Source organism: Impatiens glandulifera, chromosome 4 (assembly GCF_907164915.1).
Source record: "Impatiens glandulifera chromosome 4, dImpGla2.1, whole genome shotgun sequence".
NCBI lineage: Eukaryota > Viridiplantae > Streptophyta > Magnoliopsida > Ericales > Balsaminaceae > Impatiens > Impatiens glandulifera.
In genome coordinates this window covers 51,482,443-51,499,367 of record NC_061865.1, presented here as the reverse complement: position 1 = coordinate 51,499,367, position 16,925 = coordinate 51,482,443, and the positions used below count along the sequence as shown (strand labels likewise).

The window sequence follows — 16,925 nt, the reverse complement described above, 5'->3', positions numbered from 1 at the left end:
TTTGGTTTAAATTTATAAAAACAAAATTTGAAAACAAACCAAACCTTAAAAGAAATCGTTACTTGTAATTAATTAGGTCGGTACCCATTTAGAACCGATAAATTTAAATCACTTATATAACTTCTGGGAAAGATTTAATTTATTCAATGATCATGTGGATAAGAAGTTCCATTATTTCAATAAATCCTATAATGATATACCAAATTAAATATTTGAATTGATTTGTGTCATAAACACGTCATTTTAAACATGATTATCGAATTTTAATTAAAATTTCTATCTTGATGGCAATTTGAGTTAAATTGAAAGTCAAACCATTTGACTCTTCCTACCATGTACAGTACGCAATTTGAGTAAAATTTTCTAACAAAATCTCATTTTCTTTTCTTTTCTTTTATTTATTTATTGTTGAAGTGCAACCTTTCTAATATTTGTTTTTATCCAAAACACACCCAAAAAAAAGATGTTTCCAAATTTAGTGTTTTTTTTTTTTTTATAAAATTGATTTTTGAATTAGTTTATCTACAATGTTGACTTAAATAAAAAAAAAAGTTAAATAATTTATATTCGATTTTATAAAAACCGTCTTTAGTTAAGACGAGGGTCATGATTTTCTGATCTTATTATCTTACCCTCTGGGAATAAAAAATGGTTTAATTGATATTTGAGGCTCGAATTTGAGTCATTTTTATCGAATGGGCTCAAATTTTGAATTGTGCCATACGAGGTTCTAACTATTTAAGACTTTCTCACAAAATGAATGAATCGCTTATTGTCTTACTTTAATATACTATTTTACTTTTCAGAATTAATTTATCACATTTATAATAACAAAATATCAAATTTTTTCGATTTTTTAATTATTTCTACCTGCTACCCATCTTTTAAGATATTCAGACCGTATTCGACAGTTTTGAACGCGTATATCTCAAAAAATAACTCAATTTAAAATACAAATACGTCCAAATGGATAGATACAAACTTATGTCATTACAAATTTTTTGAAAAATAAATTCAAAACTTATCTTTATTCAAATTTTCTCAAATCTTTATTTAATTAAAACCATTTTTTAGTCCTTCAAACTAAAATAGGTAAACCTCAAAAAGTATACTCAATTTAAAAAATTAAAATTTTTATTTAAAAATATGATAAATTAATTTAAAAATAAAAATATACCTTAAACATCGTAATTTTTTTATATTTTAAACGTCTCGTCCTCGAATGATGAAAATTTTGATAGATCTAACCTAAACTAATAACAATTTGACAATAAAAAATTATAAAACTAAAATGGGTTAAACGTAATATTCAAAAAATAATATTCAATTTAAAAAATTAAACTTTTTATTTAAAAACATGATAAATTAATTTAAAAATAAAAATAATACGTTAAACATCATAATTTTTTATATTTTAAACGTTTTGTCCTCAAATGATCAAAATTTTGATAGTTCAAAGTTCAAATTCGAAACTTAAACATCAATTTGGCAATAAAAAATTATAAAAATAGTTTGTGGGAATAAATTTGATAATGAAGAAAAGTAGAAGGGTGTAACAATATTATATTGGTTGACGTTTTGCAAACGTGGACTGTATATTCTTATGACTTCAAATTATCTGTCATTCAAGAGAAAGAGAAAAACGCGCAAAACAGAAAAGAAAACTTAAACTCTCTCCTCCATCAAAATTCAAAACGCGCAAATCTTCTCTTGGATCATTTCATCATTACAGTTTTCTTCTCTCTTTTTCCTTTCATCATCGGTTGCAAAATGTTCGGCAACCGATAAGTAAAGAGAAAAAGAGAGAAATAGACTTGTCGTGATCGAAATTGGAATTGAAATTGAAATCGATCGATAATGAAGCTCTGGAAGAGAGCTTCCAGAGCTATAAAAGATCAAAACAGCATCATAATCGCCAAATTCACGCCGCGATCATCTCTAAGGAATCCAGCTATCGAATCAGCCGTGATCAAAGCAACAAGTCATAACGAATTCCACATTGATTATCGCAACAGCGATCGCGTTTTCAGATGGATTCGAATTTCCCCTGGTTCACATCTTCGTCCATTTGCCTGGGCTTTATGTATTAGAATGGAGAAAACGCGCGATTGGGTTGTTGCTTTAAAGGGTCTTATTTTAATGCACGGTGTTATGTGTTGTCGCGTTCCAATCGTACAGAAAATTGGTCGACTCCCTTTCGATTTATCGACTTTTTGCGATGAACATCTTTCGCCGGATGAAGCTCGACCTTATAATATTTTTGTTCGCGATTATTATGCTTTCCTTGATCAGAAATCTGCGTTCTTCTTTAGTTTTATCAACGATGAAGCAAATGAACGAACAAAAGGTATTTTTTCTTTTGTGACATTGACTTTTGTTCTAAAATGTTATGTTTTTTACAACAATTTTTTTTTAAAAATTTAGTGTAAAAAGTTTGATTGGATTTTCTAATGTCACTATGGCATTACCCTTAATATATTTTCAATTTTTAAAAAATAATTATTGTTATTATATATTAAAGTTTTTATTTTATTTTTTAAAATCACTACTATTCATGATTTTTTTAAATTATTCACTACTTAACAAGTTCTATGAACTTATTTAAATAACCCACTACTAATCATGATTTTTAAATAAAAAAAATTAAAGTTTGATTTTTATCCAAATAGTTTTTATATAACTCATCTCATTAAGCTTATTTTTTTAATCTATATATTTTTTAAATAGTTTAAATATAATAAAAAAATAATGGGCATAGTTTTTAAAAAAAATTAAGTCAAATAAAAATCATACCTAAACCCATATTTTAACTTTGAATATATATATATTTTAATTTTAATTTTTTTTTTTTGTATTTTGATCTTTCTTTAATTTTTCCCTGTTTTACTTAACTATATATTTTAAATTTTAATGTATTTTCTTTTGTTTTTTTAGAAAGAAAAGTTATGTTTGAACTCATCCGTCTCCAAAAACTTCAAATTCTTCTCGATATGCTTCTCCAAATAAAACCCGAATCAGTTCAATACGTCCGCGTTTTAATTCTCGAAGCCATGGATTGCGTAATCATCGAAATATTCGACATCTACAGCAAAATCTGCACCGGAATTGCGAAAGTTCTTCCTACAATTGACATAACCAACCGATCAGAATGTCTCATATCACTTAAATTACTTCAAAAAGCAACCGAACAGGGACAAAATCTCACAAATTACTTTGATTTCTGTCGTAAAATAGGCGTTATGAACGCGTCGGAGAAACCCCAAATCCCGGTTATTCCTGCGAATGAGATCAGAGAGCTGGAGAGAGTTGTTAATGGTTACAACGCTGAATTGACGACGTTTAAGAAGGAGGAGAAAGCGATTGTGATGAGTAAGAAGAGAACGGTGAGCGATTTCTATACTATTATAACAGATGAATGGGAAGTTTTTGATGAAGAAGATGATGATCATAAAAATGGAGGTGCAGATAATCAATTGGCTATTATTGAAGCTTGTGGTGCAAACCCAAATGGAAAAAAGTATGAAGAACTACCAGACTTGATTAGTTTCTTGTAGCAAAAATTTAATCTTTTTGGTTGTCTGGTTTGATTCCATATGGCTTGATAATTTCTTATTCAATGGTAATTAATATAATAATTCATCAATCCCATATCAATATATATTTAAGCATATGCATGCTTAACTTATACAATTTTTGTTTTTATGTTTTTGGTTCTCTTCAATTGATGATAATTTTGAGAAATTGGAAATTGTTTTGATAAAAATATTTAAAAGTAATAATAAAATAAAAATTGATAATTAATAAAAGAGAGTATTTTAGTATTTTGATTAATGAGTTGAGTGATAAGATATATTAGAAAGGGAATTAAATAATGCTTGATTAGATTGTGTTATTTAAATAACTTCAACCGGGTCCTTACATTTGTTTTAACACTTCACAAAGTCATTATTACACTCTAATTTAAGGTATTCTTAGTAAAAATCGAACTCGGAAACTTTATTATTTTATACATAGGTTTTAACATTTGAACCATCTTATTATGTTTTTTCATAAATATGTTAGACCTCGTTAATCAATCTTACCTAATGAACTCAAAAGTCTAACTAACTTGAGATTTCATATCTGATTATTAAATTAAAATGAACATATTTAAGTGAAAAGTTATGGCAAAAAGAATGATATAATTAAGATGAGTTCTAACCGATTCGATGAGATGCTACCTGCTGATTACAAAAGCAATTGAATAAAAAGCAACAAACCATATCTTAGACACACGTCTCGTTTATTAAAAAAAAACTTATTTCTTTAATAAAACATCACATAATTATCTTAGAATATGTTTTTAAGAGAAAAATCATTCTTAGAGTTAGAAACTAAAGTGATAAAATAATAATAAATGTGTCTTTTCATTATTCAAAAATCTCTAAAGTATTTATTCAAATCTTTTGAAATTATCATAAATAAGATGTATAGGTTTTGTTTTACTATATATAAGTTATAATCGTGTTATTATTTCAAAAGTTAATTTCATTCAAGTTTGTTCCACTCTCTAAAGTCTTTATTCATTTTTCTAATAAGCTTCTTCACATCATCGAAGTCTTTATTGTGACTTCGTTACATGGTATCAGAACTTTGGTTACATTCGTGAAGAATGTATCGTTGTTATTCGATATGGAAAGTGGTGGTCGTGTAGCTGGACTAGGTTTGGAGTTGTTAAACCAGTCAAACTACCAGATATGGAAGACTTGTATGGAATCGTACCTGGTCGGAGAAGACTTGTGGGACATCGTCATAGATGACGATGATGTAGCTCCCGAGGATGTCGCTGAAAATGCGAAAGTATCGAAAATGTGGAAGAAACTCAACGCGGAGGCAGAATTTGTGTTGAAGAGGTCAATCTCCCACAATCTATTCGAGCACATCATCGAATGTGGATCTGCTCGTGAGATCTTTGAAACGCATGATCGTCTTTTCAATAAGTAGAATGAAGCTCGTCTCTACATGCTTGAAAATGAGTTGGCAACCGCAAAGAAAATCAGAACTGTCTCGGAGTTCTTTCTTAAGGTAAAGAACATATACTCATAAATTTCTTTAGTGCACCTAGATGAGAAAATTTCAGAGACTAGAACGAAGATGTATATTGTTCGAGGACTTTGTTCGAAAATCTCGTCATATCAAGAGTTGTTGACCGCACAAATGGCTGGAACAATAAGAAAGGAGGAGAAGAATAATGCATTGTTCGTGAAGAAATTGGGCTGGAAAAAAGGAAAGTCAAAGAAAGAAGAAATATGTCAGGATTCTTCAAATATTTCTTAGAAGCCTCTTAAGTGTTTTAGGTGCAGTAAGACTGGACACTTCAAAAAAATTATTGAGTAAATTTGGATGAAATTTTTCTAGTTCAAATCTCGGAGAAATGTCTGACCAGTGTGTTGAGGAGAATTGGGACAAGTCTTTTCATGTCGATGTGATGATTTCGAAGGAAAATCAAATAGAGGCGTCTGATAGTAAACATGATATCGATCAAAGGAGAATTGTTGATTTAGGGTTGGACATCACGTTATTGAAATAATTATGTGTTCTCATCAAGTCATTCATAATGGGGTGGTGACATTTTCACGGTAGATAACTTGATTCATGAAGTTAAAAAGGAATGATCGATTGTCATTAATAGCGACAAAGGAGAACATATTACTCTGAAAAATGACTACCACGTTCCAAGAATTCGAAAGAACCTTTTCTCGGTAGCAAATGTTGTAGACGCTAGAAATTTTGTGTTGTTCGGTCCACATGATGTGATGTTTTTAAGGAATGTGAAATAAATTAAGGTGGATATGGTTCACATTGGAACTCATGTAAATGATCTTTTTGTCCTTTCAACATCAAAATCGTACATTGAAAAGGTGAACGACAAAAAGCACCTCCTTTCTATGGCATGCAATGTTTGGGAATCTCAATATGACTAAGTCTAGTGTTATGTCTCAAAAAAAATTTGTCGAAGATCTACCTGAAGATCTGAGGATCGAGGAGGGAAGTGTGTGTGAAGGATGTCAATATGGGAAGACTCGTCGACAACTTTGTATCGAGAGGTGTTGGGGTCAGCTCAAATTATTTTGGGCTTGACGAAAAATAAAGCCAATTAGGGCATTTAATTAATTAACAAAAAAAGAGAAATTTCTTTCTCTCTAATATTTGCTCCCTCTTCTCTTTACACTCTAGTTTCTCTAGAGACGGATACCGACCAGACTCCGACCAGTCGACTAGGTTAGTTCGTGTAGGCGAGAACACCGACCCTTCTTCTGTTCTTCTCCAATTAGCGACTTTAAGCCACAAACAATTTTCTTTTGCCTTTTTTTTGGCTAGCCATCTTTGATGATGATATATGTTGTAATGATAAGTTAGGATGATGTTATTTGATGTTTTTTATTAGATTACCTCCAGACTTGTATTGGACAACATTTGTATACTCATTTATATAATGGATGATTTAAGAGGCCTAAGGGTCCCGTAGTTTTTACCTAAATTGTGTTTTCCACGTAAAATCTTGGTGTCTTGTTTTTTGATTGTTTGAAAGGCTATTTTGCTCAATTGAATTGACTGCTCATTTAATTATACAGGAAGGAAAAAAAAAATTTAGGCCATTGTTGTAGTGTGTCTATTTGGATTGTTAAACATGTGCTTTTATTCAGTTTTCTCTAACAAGTGATATCAAAGCAGAGTTCGTTTGGTGGTGATTCTTGTGTAATTCAAATGGAAGAATCTTTGAGTAGTAATGACACAATGATCAAACTCACAGCTACCAACTACACAATTTGGAACTCACGGATGGAGGACTTATTGTGTAATTATGATTATGAAGACACTATCTTGGTGGTAAAGGCAAACCGTATGCTATGTGGATGTAGAATGGAAGAAACTGAATAGAAAGGCAATTGGTAAGATCAGACAATGGGTTGACAAGAGCGTGTATCAACATGTGTCTACTAAGGTTAATGCTCATAAAGTGTGGACTATTTTAAGTGAGTTATATGGGAAGAACAACACTCAAAATAGAGCATTTCTATTTAGGAAGCTTTGATCGTTGAAATATCAAGATGGGTTTTCTATGTCCGAGCATCTAAATGCTTTTCAGGTATTCTAAATGAGTTGGCTGCGATAAGATGAAATTTAATGATGAACTTCATACTATGTGTTCGATTAATTCTTTGCCTGATAGTTGGGAGACACTTGTGGTTTCTATTACCAATTCTATTCCACATGGTATGCTCACTTTAAAAATGATGAAAGAGAGCGTGTTTAATGAAGAGGCTAGAAGAAATGAAAAAGACTTTTTGACTCCAAGTCAGGTGTTCGTGACCGAGAGAAGGGGTAGAAGTGAAGTAAAACTCCAAATAATCGTAGTGGTAGTTCTGACAGGTCATGAGACACATGAAGTATCAGTGCAGATCTTTCAAGCGAGAACAAAAGGAGAATAAGCAAGATGGAAGTAGTAATGTTGCAATTGTGGGTACGTAGTAACGACATCGATATTGTTTACAAAAATAATATTATAAACATTGTTTCTCAAGATACACAATGGGTGGTAAACTCGGGTGTTTCTTATCATGTCACCAATCATTGTGATAGCGTGTTCGTCGGCTATGACAAGAGAAAAACGGTGGAGGTGTGTGGATCCATCAACTCACAAAAGCAATGTGTCGAGAAATGTGGTTTTCGACGAAATCTCTTCATACAACATCAAGGATGTTGATGAAATTGTTAAGACTAATCTTCCACGTCTATAGAAAGCTCCTCGGGTATTGATAATAGTGACAAGGGGAGCCCTGACTTAGCTCAAGATACTTTAGTTGATGAAAGAGCAGAGAGTGAAATTTTACCAGGAAGTCCACATCATGAAGAATCTAATTAACAACATAATGAGGAATCTCGACCAAAAAGGAACATTATAAGGCCCTATCGATTTGGGGATGCTAATTTTGTAAAAACCTTCTCTTGTTTCTTGGCAAACACAATAGACGACGAGGAACTCGCTTTTTAAAATGAAGAAAATAATGTTAAGGAATGGGTGGAATCAATAGAGGAGGAAATGCACGCTCTCAAAAAGAATGAGACATCGCTAAAAGTCTCTTGAAATTATCTCTCATAAATGAGACTCTACAAGTCTCTAATTTAATGTCTAGGTTTTGTTTTACTATATATAAGTTGTAATCAATTTCTTATTTCATAAGATCAATAGAAAGAATATCATTCAAAATTTTTTTTCTCTAAAGTCTTTATTCACTTTTCTAATAAGTTTCCTCACGATTCGATTATTGAAATCTTGATTGTTACTTTGTTACACTTAGAATTTTTTTTATTGATGAGTAATACAAATTTAACTTTAAAAAGATAGAAAACCCTAGAACTGCCTAAAACTCATAATGACCTATATTATACGAGAAAATTATTCTTAGTTTATATCGAGATTTACAAGTGATACAAGAAACAATTCAACAAGAAGAAGCAAAGAGAAACAAGAAAATCTTTTAATGGGATCATTTTATCTTGTTGTCAAGTCTTTCGATTAAATACACCATGTTTCTTGTTGTGGAGCTTGGTTTAGCAATTTTGTTTTCTGACAAATGTGATGAATATTGTTATGATTAAATGAGGTTTTTATATATTGTTGATAAATGTTCCGAAAAAAAAACTTAACTTTAGTAGATAAAATTGGAGAAACTTTCAAACAACCAATCAAAACTAACGATAAAAAAATAAATGAAATTTAACGTAATCCAATAGGATACGTTGGGTGGCTATTGACAGACTAGGGCTGCAAATGAGCCAAGTTAATTATGAACCGCTCATGAGCCGCTTGGTCAAAGCTCGACTTGAGCTTGACTTTGACCAAGTTCGAGCCGAACTTGTTTAATATTCGAATCGAACTCGAACTCATATAATATTTGTTCGATAACTTGTTTAGTTTTTTCGAGCCTGATAATATATAATTTTAATATTAAAATTTTAAACAAATATTTTTTCTTCACTCTCTATTCAAAGTTCATAAGTGAGACTCATATTATTATATCATATTCCCCTTAATTCCCTTAATTCAAAAGTAAAAACCTTAACTCCCTAATCTGTCGTCTTCAGAATATAGTATATTACTGTTATTCTTATAATATATTATATTCGGTAGATATATTCACAACCATCATATCATATTTTTTTTATGTATTCTTTATTTTTCACATTTTTCTCACTTATTCACATGCATTTTCCAGTTTTCATTATTTCTCTCACTTATTTACAAACACTCTTCACTCTTCATTATTTCTCACTTATTCACAAGCACTTTTTCCTTTTCACAATTTCTCTCATTTATTCACAAACATTTTTCTCACTTTTGTCGCTTCAATTTTTCATATTATTTTATTCGAGAATTAGTAAACTCAAGTTACTCAACCATTTCTTTCATTGAATTGAAAAGTATGTATCGAGACAGCTAAAAGAGCGAGACTTACATGATAGATCTCCGTCTTTATAATTTTTGGTAGACTATTTGATTGGAAAAAAATCGGAAAATATATAACAATCAAAGTAGACCTTTAAAGATTATTCACAATGACATTATCATTACAATGTCGGAGATTAGATTCGAAAAACCTGTTGATTCGTTTGGAGATCTCATTAGTCATCTTGAAGACATTCGAGTCAATTAATTGTATTTTTTATTTAATTTTTCATTTTGATTTTATTTTCATGTTATACTTTCATCGTTGTGTTTAAATATTTTTATATTTGATTGTATTGATCGATTTTAAAAAATAAACAAGCCTAAACAACAAGAAGGCAAAATGGTTTGCCAAAAATCTTAAAAATTACAAGGCACTTTCATAACATGAAGATGATTTAAGATATTTTCTTAGCTTTTTCTCAGATATGATTGACACTCATATGTTCTTTCTTGAAGATGCAGTTGTTTCTTTCCATCCAAAAGATTAAAACAAAAAACAGTTAGAAATTAAAGTAATAATAATAATAATTAATGAGTATTTTTATTGTTCAAGAGCCTTTTAGATTGTCTAAGTCTCTTGGTCTTATCTAGTAAATGAGACTCTTTATGTCTCTTAGTTTAATGTATAAGTTATAGTTTACTTTATATAAGTTTTGTAATTGTGTTCTTAGTTTAACAAGTTCAATAGACAAATTTTCATTCAAGGTTGTTTTTATTCTCTAAAGTTTTTATTCATTTTCTAATAAATCTCTTCACGGTTCGATAATCGAAGTCCTGATTATGACTTCGTTACATGGTATCAGAGCTTTGGTAACATTGGTGAAGAAGGTATCGTTGTTATCCGATATAGAAAGTGGTGGTCGTGTAACTGGACTCGGTTTGGAGTTGTTAAACTAGTCAAACTACCGGATATGGAAAACCTGTATGGAATCGTACTTGGTCGGGGAAGATTTGTGGGACATCGTCATAGAGGATGATGATGTAGCTCCTGAGGATGTTGATGAAAATGCGGAAGCATCGAAGAAGCGGAAGAGACTCAACACGAAGACAAAATTTGTGTTGAAGAGGTCAATATCCCACAATCTGTTTGAGCACATCATCGGTTGCGGATCTACTCGTGAGATCTAGGAAACGCTTCATCGTGTTTTCAATAAGAAGAACGAGACTCGTCTCTAGATGCTTGAAAAGGAGTTGGCAACCGCAAAGCAAATCAGATCTGTCTCGGAGTTCTTTCTTAAGGTAAAAAACGTATTCTTATAAATTTCTTTATTGAACCCATATGAGAAAATCTCAGAGGCTCGAACAAAGAGGCATATTGTTCGAGGACTTCGACCTGAATATACACCATTCATCACCTCGATTCAAGGTTGGGCTCAACAACCTTCACTCGAGCAGTTTGAAAATCTCTTGTCATCTCAAGAGTCGTTGGCCGCACAAATGGCTCGAATGAGTATAAAGGAGGAGTCGAACAATGCATTGTTCGTGAAGAAATCGAGCTGGAAAAAGGGAAAGTCGAAGAAGGAAGAAACATGTCAGGATTCTTCAAATATTCCTAAAAAGCCCCTTAAGTGTTTCAGGTGCGGGAAGACTGGACACTTCAAGAGAGATTGTCGAGTAAATTTGAATGAAAATTTGGCTAGTTCAAATCTTGGAGAAAAGTCTAATCAACGTGTTGAGGAGGACAAGGATAAGGTTTTTCATATCGATGTGACGACTTCGAAGGAAAAGAAAACAGAGGCTTCTCATGATAAACATGATATCGATCAAAGGTGGATCGTCGATTCAGGTTGCGGACATCACGTTACTGAAGATGATTCTGTGTTCTCGTCGAGTCGAGTTCATAATGGGGCGGTGGCATTGTCACAGCAGATAACTCGGTTCACGAAGTTAAAAAGGAAGGATCGGTTGTCATTAAAAGCGACAAAGGAGAATCTATTACTCTAAAGAATGTCTACCACGTTCTAGGAATTCGGAAGAACCTTTTCTCGGTCGTAAATGCTGTTGATGATGGAAATTTTGTGTTGTTCGGTCCACACGATGTGAAGTTCTTAAGGAATATGAAAGAAATCAATGTGGATGTGGTTCACATTGGAACTCGCATAAATGATCTCTTTGTCCTTTAAACTTCAAATTTGTACATAGAAAAGGTGAACAATAAAAGCACCCCCTTTCTATGGCATGCAAGGCTTGGGCATGTTAATATGACTAAGCTCATTATTATGTCTCGAAAGAACTTGTCAAAGGTCTACCCGAAGATCTAAGAATTGAGGAGGGCAGTGTGTGTGAAGGATGTCAATATGGGAAGGCTCATCGACTTCCATTCGACAACTCTATTTCGAGAAGTAAGGGTTCTTTGGATCGAGTTCATAGTGACTTGATGGGACCAACTCGAACTACCTCATACTCGGGAAGTAAATATATGTTGTTGTTCGTGGGTGACTTTTCTCAGTTCACTTGGGTGTACTTTGTGAAAGAGAAGTCTGAAGTGTTCTCTAAATTTCTCGAGTTCAAGGAGACGGTAGAAGGAGAACAAGAAAGTAAAATTCGAGTATTACAGACAGACAATGGTGGAGAATTTTTCTCAAAAGAGTTTGAATTGTTTTGTAGGCAAAATGACATAAAAAGAGAACTCTCATGTCCTGAGACCCCACAACAGAATGGGATAGCTGAAAGGAAGATTCGACACCTTACAGAGAGTTGTAAGTCTTGGCTGCATATGAAGAATATACCAAAGCAATTATGGGCGGAAGGTATGAGTTGTGCTGCCTATGTCATCAATCGAGTTCCGCTGAGCCCAAATAAATTTAAATCTCCATTCGAGATGCTTTATGGTTTTAAGCCAAGTTTTAAGTATTTTCGAGTTTTGGGATCTATTTGTTATGTCCATATTTTAGACTCGAAAAGGAGCAAATGGGATGCAAAGGAAGTTAAGTGCGTGTTCGTCGGTTATGATGAGAGAAGAAAAGGGTGGCGGTGTATGGATCCATCAACCCACAAATGCACTTTGTCGAGGGATGTGGTTTTCGACAAAATCTCTTCATACTACATGAAAATATTGAGAAACTGTTCAGACTAATTTTCCCATACCCACGTCTACAGGAAGCTCCTATAGTAGTGATAATAGTGACAAGGGGAGCCCTGACTTAACTCAAGATACTTCAGTCGATGAAGAAGCAGAAAGTGAAAGGTTACTAGGAAGTCCACATCAGGAAGAATCTAATCAACAACAGAATGGAGAATCTCGATAAAAAAAGGAACATTGTAAGGCCCTGTCGATTCAGGGATGATAATTTTGTAACAACATTCTCTTATTTCTTGGCAAACGCAATAGACGATGATGAACCATCTTCTTATAATGAAGCAAATAATGTCAAGGAATGGGTGGCAGCAATGGAGGAGGAAATGCATGCTCTCAAAAAGAATGAGACATGGGACGTCGTTCTGAAGCCTCTTGATACTCAAATAGTCACATGTAAGTGGTGTATCGAATCAAGCGAAAGACTGATGGAAGCATAGATCGATACAAAGTTAGATTGGTCGCTCGAGGATTTTCACAGAAGTATGGAGAAGATTACGAGGAGACATTTAACCCAGTTGCGAAGATGACGTCAATTCGCACTATGTTGGCCTTAGCAGCAAGCTCTCGATAGAAGTTGTGGCAATTGGACGTCAAGAATGTATTTCTCTATGGAGAGCTTGATCGCCCAATGTATATGGAACAACCACCCGGATTTAAGAAGAATGATGGTCACTAGTTGGTTGTAGACTTAAGAAGGCACTATATGGAGTAAAGAAAGCTCTGCGTGCTTGGTATGGAAAAATTGCATAATATTTTCAATTTTATGGGTATAAAGCTTTAGAATCTGACTCAAGTCTATTTATAAATAAGCATCAAGGGCAGATGGTGGTGGTATTTCTATATATGGATGATATAATCTTGATGGGCAGTAACTATGATGAGGTTGCTCGATTACAAGATAAGCTCTCGCTTCGCTTTGAGATGAAGAAGCTTGGTGAACTTGGAACTTTCCTTGGTCTACAAATTGAAATTTTTTAGAAAGGTTTATTTGTATCGCAAATCAACTACGCAAAGAAGTTGATAGATAAATTTGGTATGGCAGATGGAAAAAAAGAGTTATACTCCTCTCGACGTAAATCCCATACTCAGTTAAGAAGAAGGAACATGTCTACCACATCCTCGTCCATATCGTGCTCTTGTGGGAAGTCTGATTTATCTGACTATAACAAGGCCTAACATTGCTTATGCAGTTGGAGTAGTAAGTAGATACACGTAGGAGCCAAGGAAACCACACCTCGAAGAAGCGAAGAAAATTTTGAAGTATATTAATACCTCATTAGATGTTGGTTTACTATATGAGAAAGATGCGAAGTTTGTCTTGCAAAGATATGCAGATGCTGACTTTGCTGTAGATCGAGACGATCGAATGTCCGAATCTGGGTTTGCTTTTCTTTGTGGAAACACTAGCATATCTTGGAGTAGTAGGAAACAAGGATCGGTATCCTTGTCTACAACAGAAGTGGAATACAAAGCATTAGCTCATGCAGCACAAGAGTGCATATGGTTTCGAAGACTCTAGGAGGATTTTCATGTCAAGTTTGATCAGCCGATTCCTATTGTCACGGGCTCAGTCTTTTCACTGACGATCCGTGCGGCACTAGTTACGATCTTCGCAAGAACGAGTAACTAGTCAGCTTTACTCGACGCAACACTCGGTGTTTAATAGAATTGACACAATAATTCTAGAGAGAGAGTAACTCTTACAAAGAATAGTATTATATTACTCGAATACTTGGTGATTTACAATGTAATACCTCACAGGTATTTATAGGACTAATTCTAGCTATTACATTAATGACACAATAATTTAGGGCAATCCTTATAAGTGTCAATCAGTGATGCACTAATTTAGGGATTTCTTCTAATTGTCAATCAGTGATGGACTAATCAAGGACATTCCTTTTAACTATCAATTAGTGATGCGCTAATCAAGGACATGCCTTTCAACTCTCAATTAGTGATGCGTCAATCAAGCACCTGCCTTCCAGCTAGAATATTCCCTGCGTTGGGCTTAAGCGGGCTTAAGCCTCCTCCTCTTCTTGGGCCAGGAATATTGGGTCGTGACATTCTCCTTAAGCCTCCTCTTCCCAGGCCAGAAAGATTGGGCTGTGACATTCTCCCCCACTCAATCTGGCGATGTCCTCGTCGCTTCCTCCTTGTAGGCCTGGATGATGTCTCCACATATGATAAAGTTTTGAGCGACATGCTGGCTTTCTAACCCGTTTCTTCTCTAAGAATGGGCCTTCGTATTTCCTCACAAGCCCCTTATGAACTTTGGAATATTTTCTCTCTTGATGGAGGAAAAGTTTTACTATCACTCGGTTTCCTCCGAACTCCAATTGTCTTCCCTTCTTTTCCATCCATTTCTTCATTCTTTTGGCGGTCTTGGCTATTTCGCACTTCTCTTTCTTGAATGGAAACTCCTCTAGTTGCCTCTTCAATTCCTCCAATTTAGGAGGTTTAATGCGATAAAGAACCGTCGACGATGGTTTAATACATTTGACTAACTCTTCTATGTTATCCATCTCTCTTATGGTGGAGTTTCTCTGATACTCCAGCGGACATTACATCGTGACCTTTCTCTAGGACAATTGTAACTTCTGGATGTATCTTCATTTTAGACACAGTTTTCTCATCTTCTTTCACAGTGACAAAAGATGATGGGTAGGTGTCCTCCACACCTTTTGAGAGTTGCATGGAAGATAGGTGCCTAGTTTCTCTCTTGCCCTCTCTCTTGTTAAAGGTATTGTGCGAGTATTACCTTGCTCTAGAATGTACATCATATTGACAGAAGGGAGTAGGATGGCATTTACCTTGTCTAGGAACTCTATGCCGAGAACCATTTTGTAGTCATCCATGTCGATAATGGAGAAATCTAGAAGTCCGGTCCACTCCCCCAAGTTGATCTTTACATTACGAGCAACTCCATAAGTCGCACTTGGTGCCGAGTTGACTGCTTTAAGCTACCCTTTCTCTTTAGTGTACTTAATCCCCAGTCTTCCCGCCTCCTTTACCTCTAGAAAAATTGTTGTTGGCTCCCGTATCCAGCAAAGCTTTAACCATGTGGTTTCTTACTCTAGTTTCCACAAATAGTCGTCCTTTCTTCGCAGACTTTGGTTCATCAAACTTTGCTGTAACGGCACTGATTATGTTTAACGACCCCAATCGATCTTCATCGTGAAGGAGTTCTTGCTCCTCCATCAATGCTGATAGTTTATTCTTCATAGGGCACTCTCTTGCTTTGTGCGGCCCTTCGCAAAAGAAACACTTTATCCGGGGTTTCTCTCCATGTTTCTCGTCCCGATCTCCTTTACCATTGGATTTGGTAAACTTAACTGGGTCTTCATTGTTATGGATATGGTCTTCACCATTTTCCCCATTGTCATTCCTCTCATCGGTTGACTTTGGTTTCTCTTGCCTTCTCATTTCGACAAGAGATTCAGCCACGACAATAGCGGAGCTTAGATCTTGGACACCACGCCGTTCCAACTCCAACTTCGCCCACATTTGTAGACCATCAATGAATGCGAACAAGGCTTCATCGTCTGAGTAGTTAGGGATCTCAAGAAGAGTAGCGATGAACTCCTTGACATACTCCTTGATACTCCCTCTTTGTGAGAGCCGCCGCAACTTGGCTCTTGCTTCTCGAATGGCGTTTTTAGGATAAAACTGTCTCTTGAGTTCATCCTTGAATTCACCTCACGTATTGATAGAACACGTACCTCTTTCAATGTCGTTACTCCTTCGCCTCCACCACAGCATTGCGGTGTCTTCCAGGTATGTCGTGGCAGTATCTATCTTCCTCGCCTCTTCTACTAGGCCGAGTGCTTTGAAATACTGGTCCAGACTCCATAAGAAGTTGTCGGTCTCTTTCTCATTCCTCTCGCCTAAATACGCTTTAGGCCTTGGAATGTCTATCCTTATCGGATTGGGGACTCCTATCGGCGCGCGTCCGCACTCTTGCGCAACCGCCTTTTTGAGTAACGACACATCCTCTTCGGTATCTTGTAACTTAGAAGTCATTACCTCGAGTTTCTCAGTCAAAGTCCTGATTTCACCAAGGAGGGTCTGCTCTACGATCTGAGATTGCTCTTGACATTTGGATAAGCCTTCGTTCAGGGCACCTTGCATTCCTCCTCGGAGCTCGTCTCTCTCCTTCTCAAGCTCGGCAATGCGTTCCTCTAGGTCCCCGTCATTATCTTGTCCGTACGCCACGGTGAGTTCCACCTTCTCCAACCTGGCGATAATGTCAACGATAGCGTCTCTTGATCTTTCTCTTTCTTTGGTGGCTTTGGTTCCTCCCGCCTAAACTTTGCGAGAGTTCCTACCATCTTCTCCGGTCCCGTGGGGAAG

General features: G+C 34.9%; 1 protein-coding gene across 1 annotated transcript; it reads left to right on the top strand.

The window, feature by feature from the left end:
* Window positions 1-1,857: 1,857 nt before the first annotated feature.
* On the top strand, window positions 1,858-3,555 carry LOC124936876 (putative clathrin assembly protein At1g25240). Its single transcript, XM_047477405.1, has 2 exons — window positions 1,858-2,347; window positions 2,935-3,555. Exons 1-2 carry the CDS (start codon window positions 1,858-1,860, stop codon window positions 3,552-3,554), a joined length of 1,110 nt encoding a protein of 369 aa, XP_047333361.1. The 3' UTR covers window position 3,555.
* Window positions 3,556-16,925: the final 13,370 nt, after the last annotated feature.

Coding starts and splice junctions, on each gene's coding strand:
- LOC124936876 (XM_047477405.1), top strand. CDS start 1,858: ATGAAGCTCTGGAAGAGAGCTTCCAGAGCTATAAAAGATCAAAACAGC. Junction 2,348..2,934: donor AGCAAATGAACGAACAAAAG/GTATTTTTTCTT, acceptor TTGTTTTTTTAG/AAAGAAAAGTTATGTTTGAA.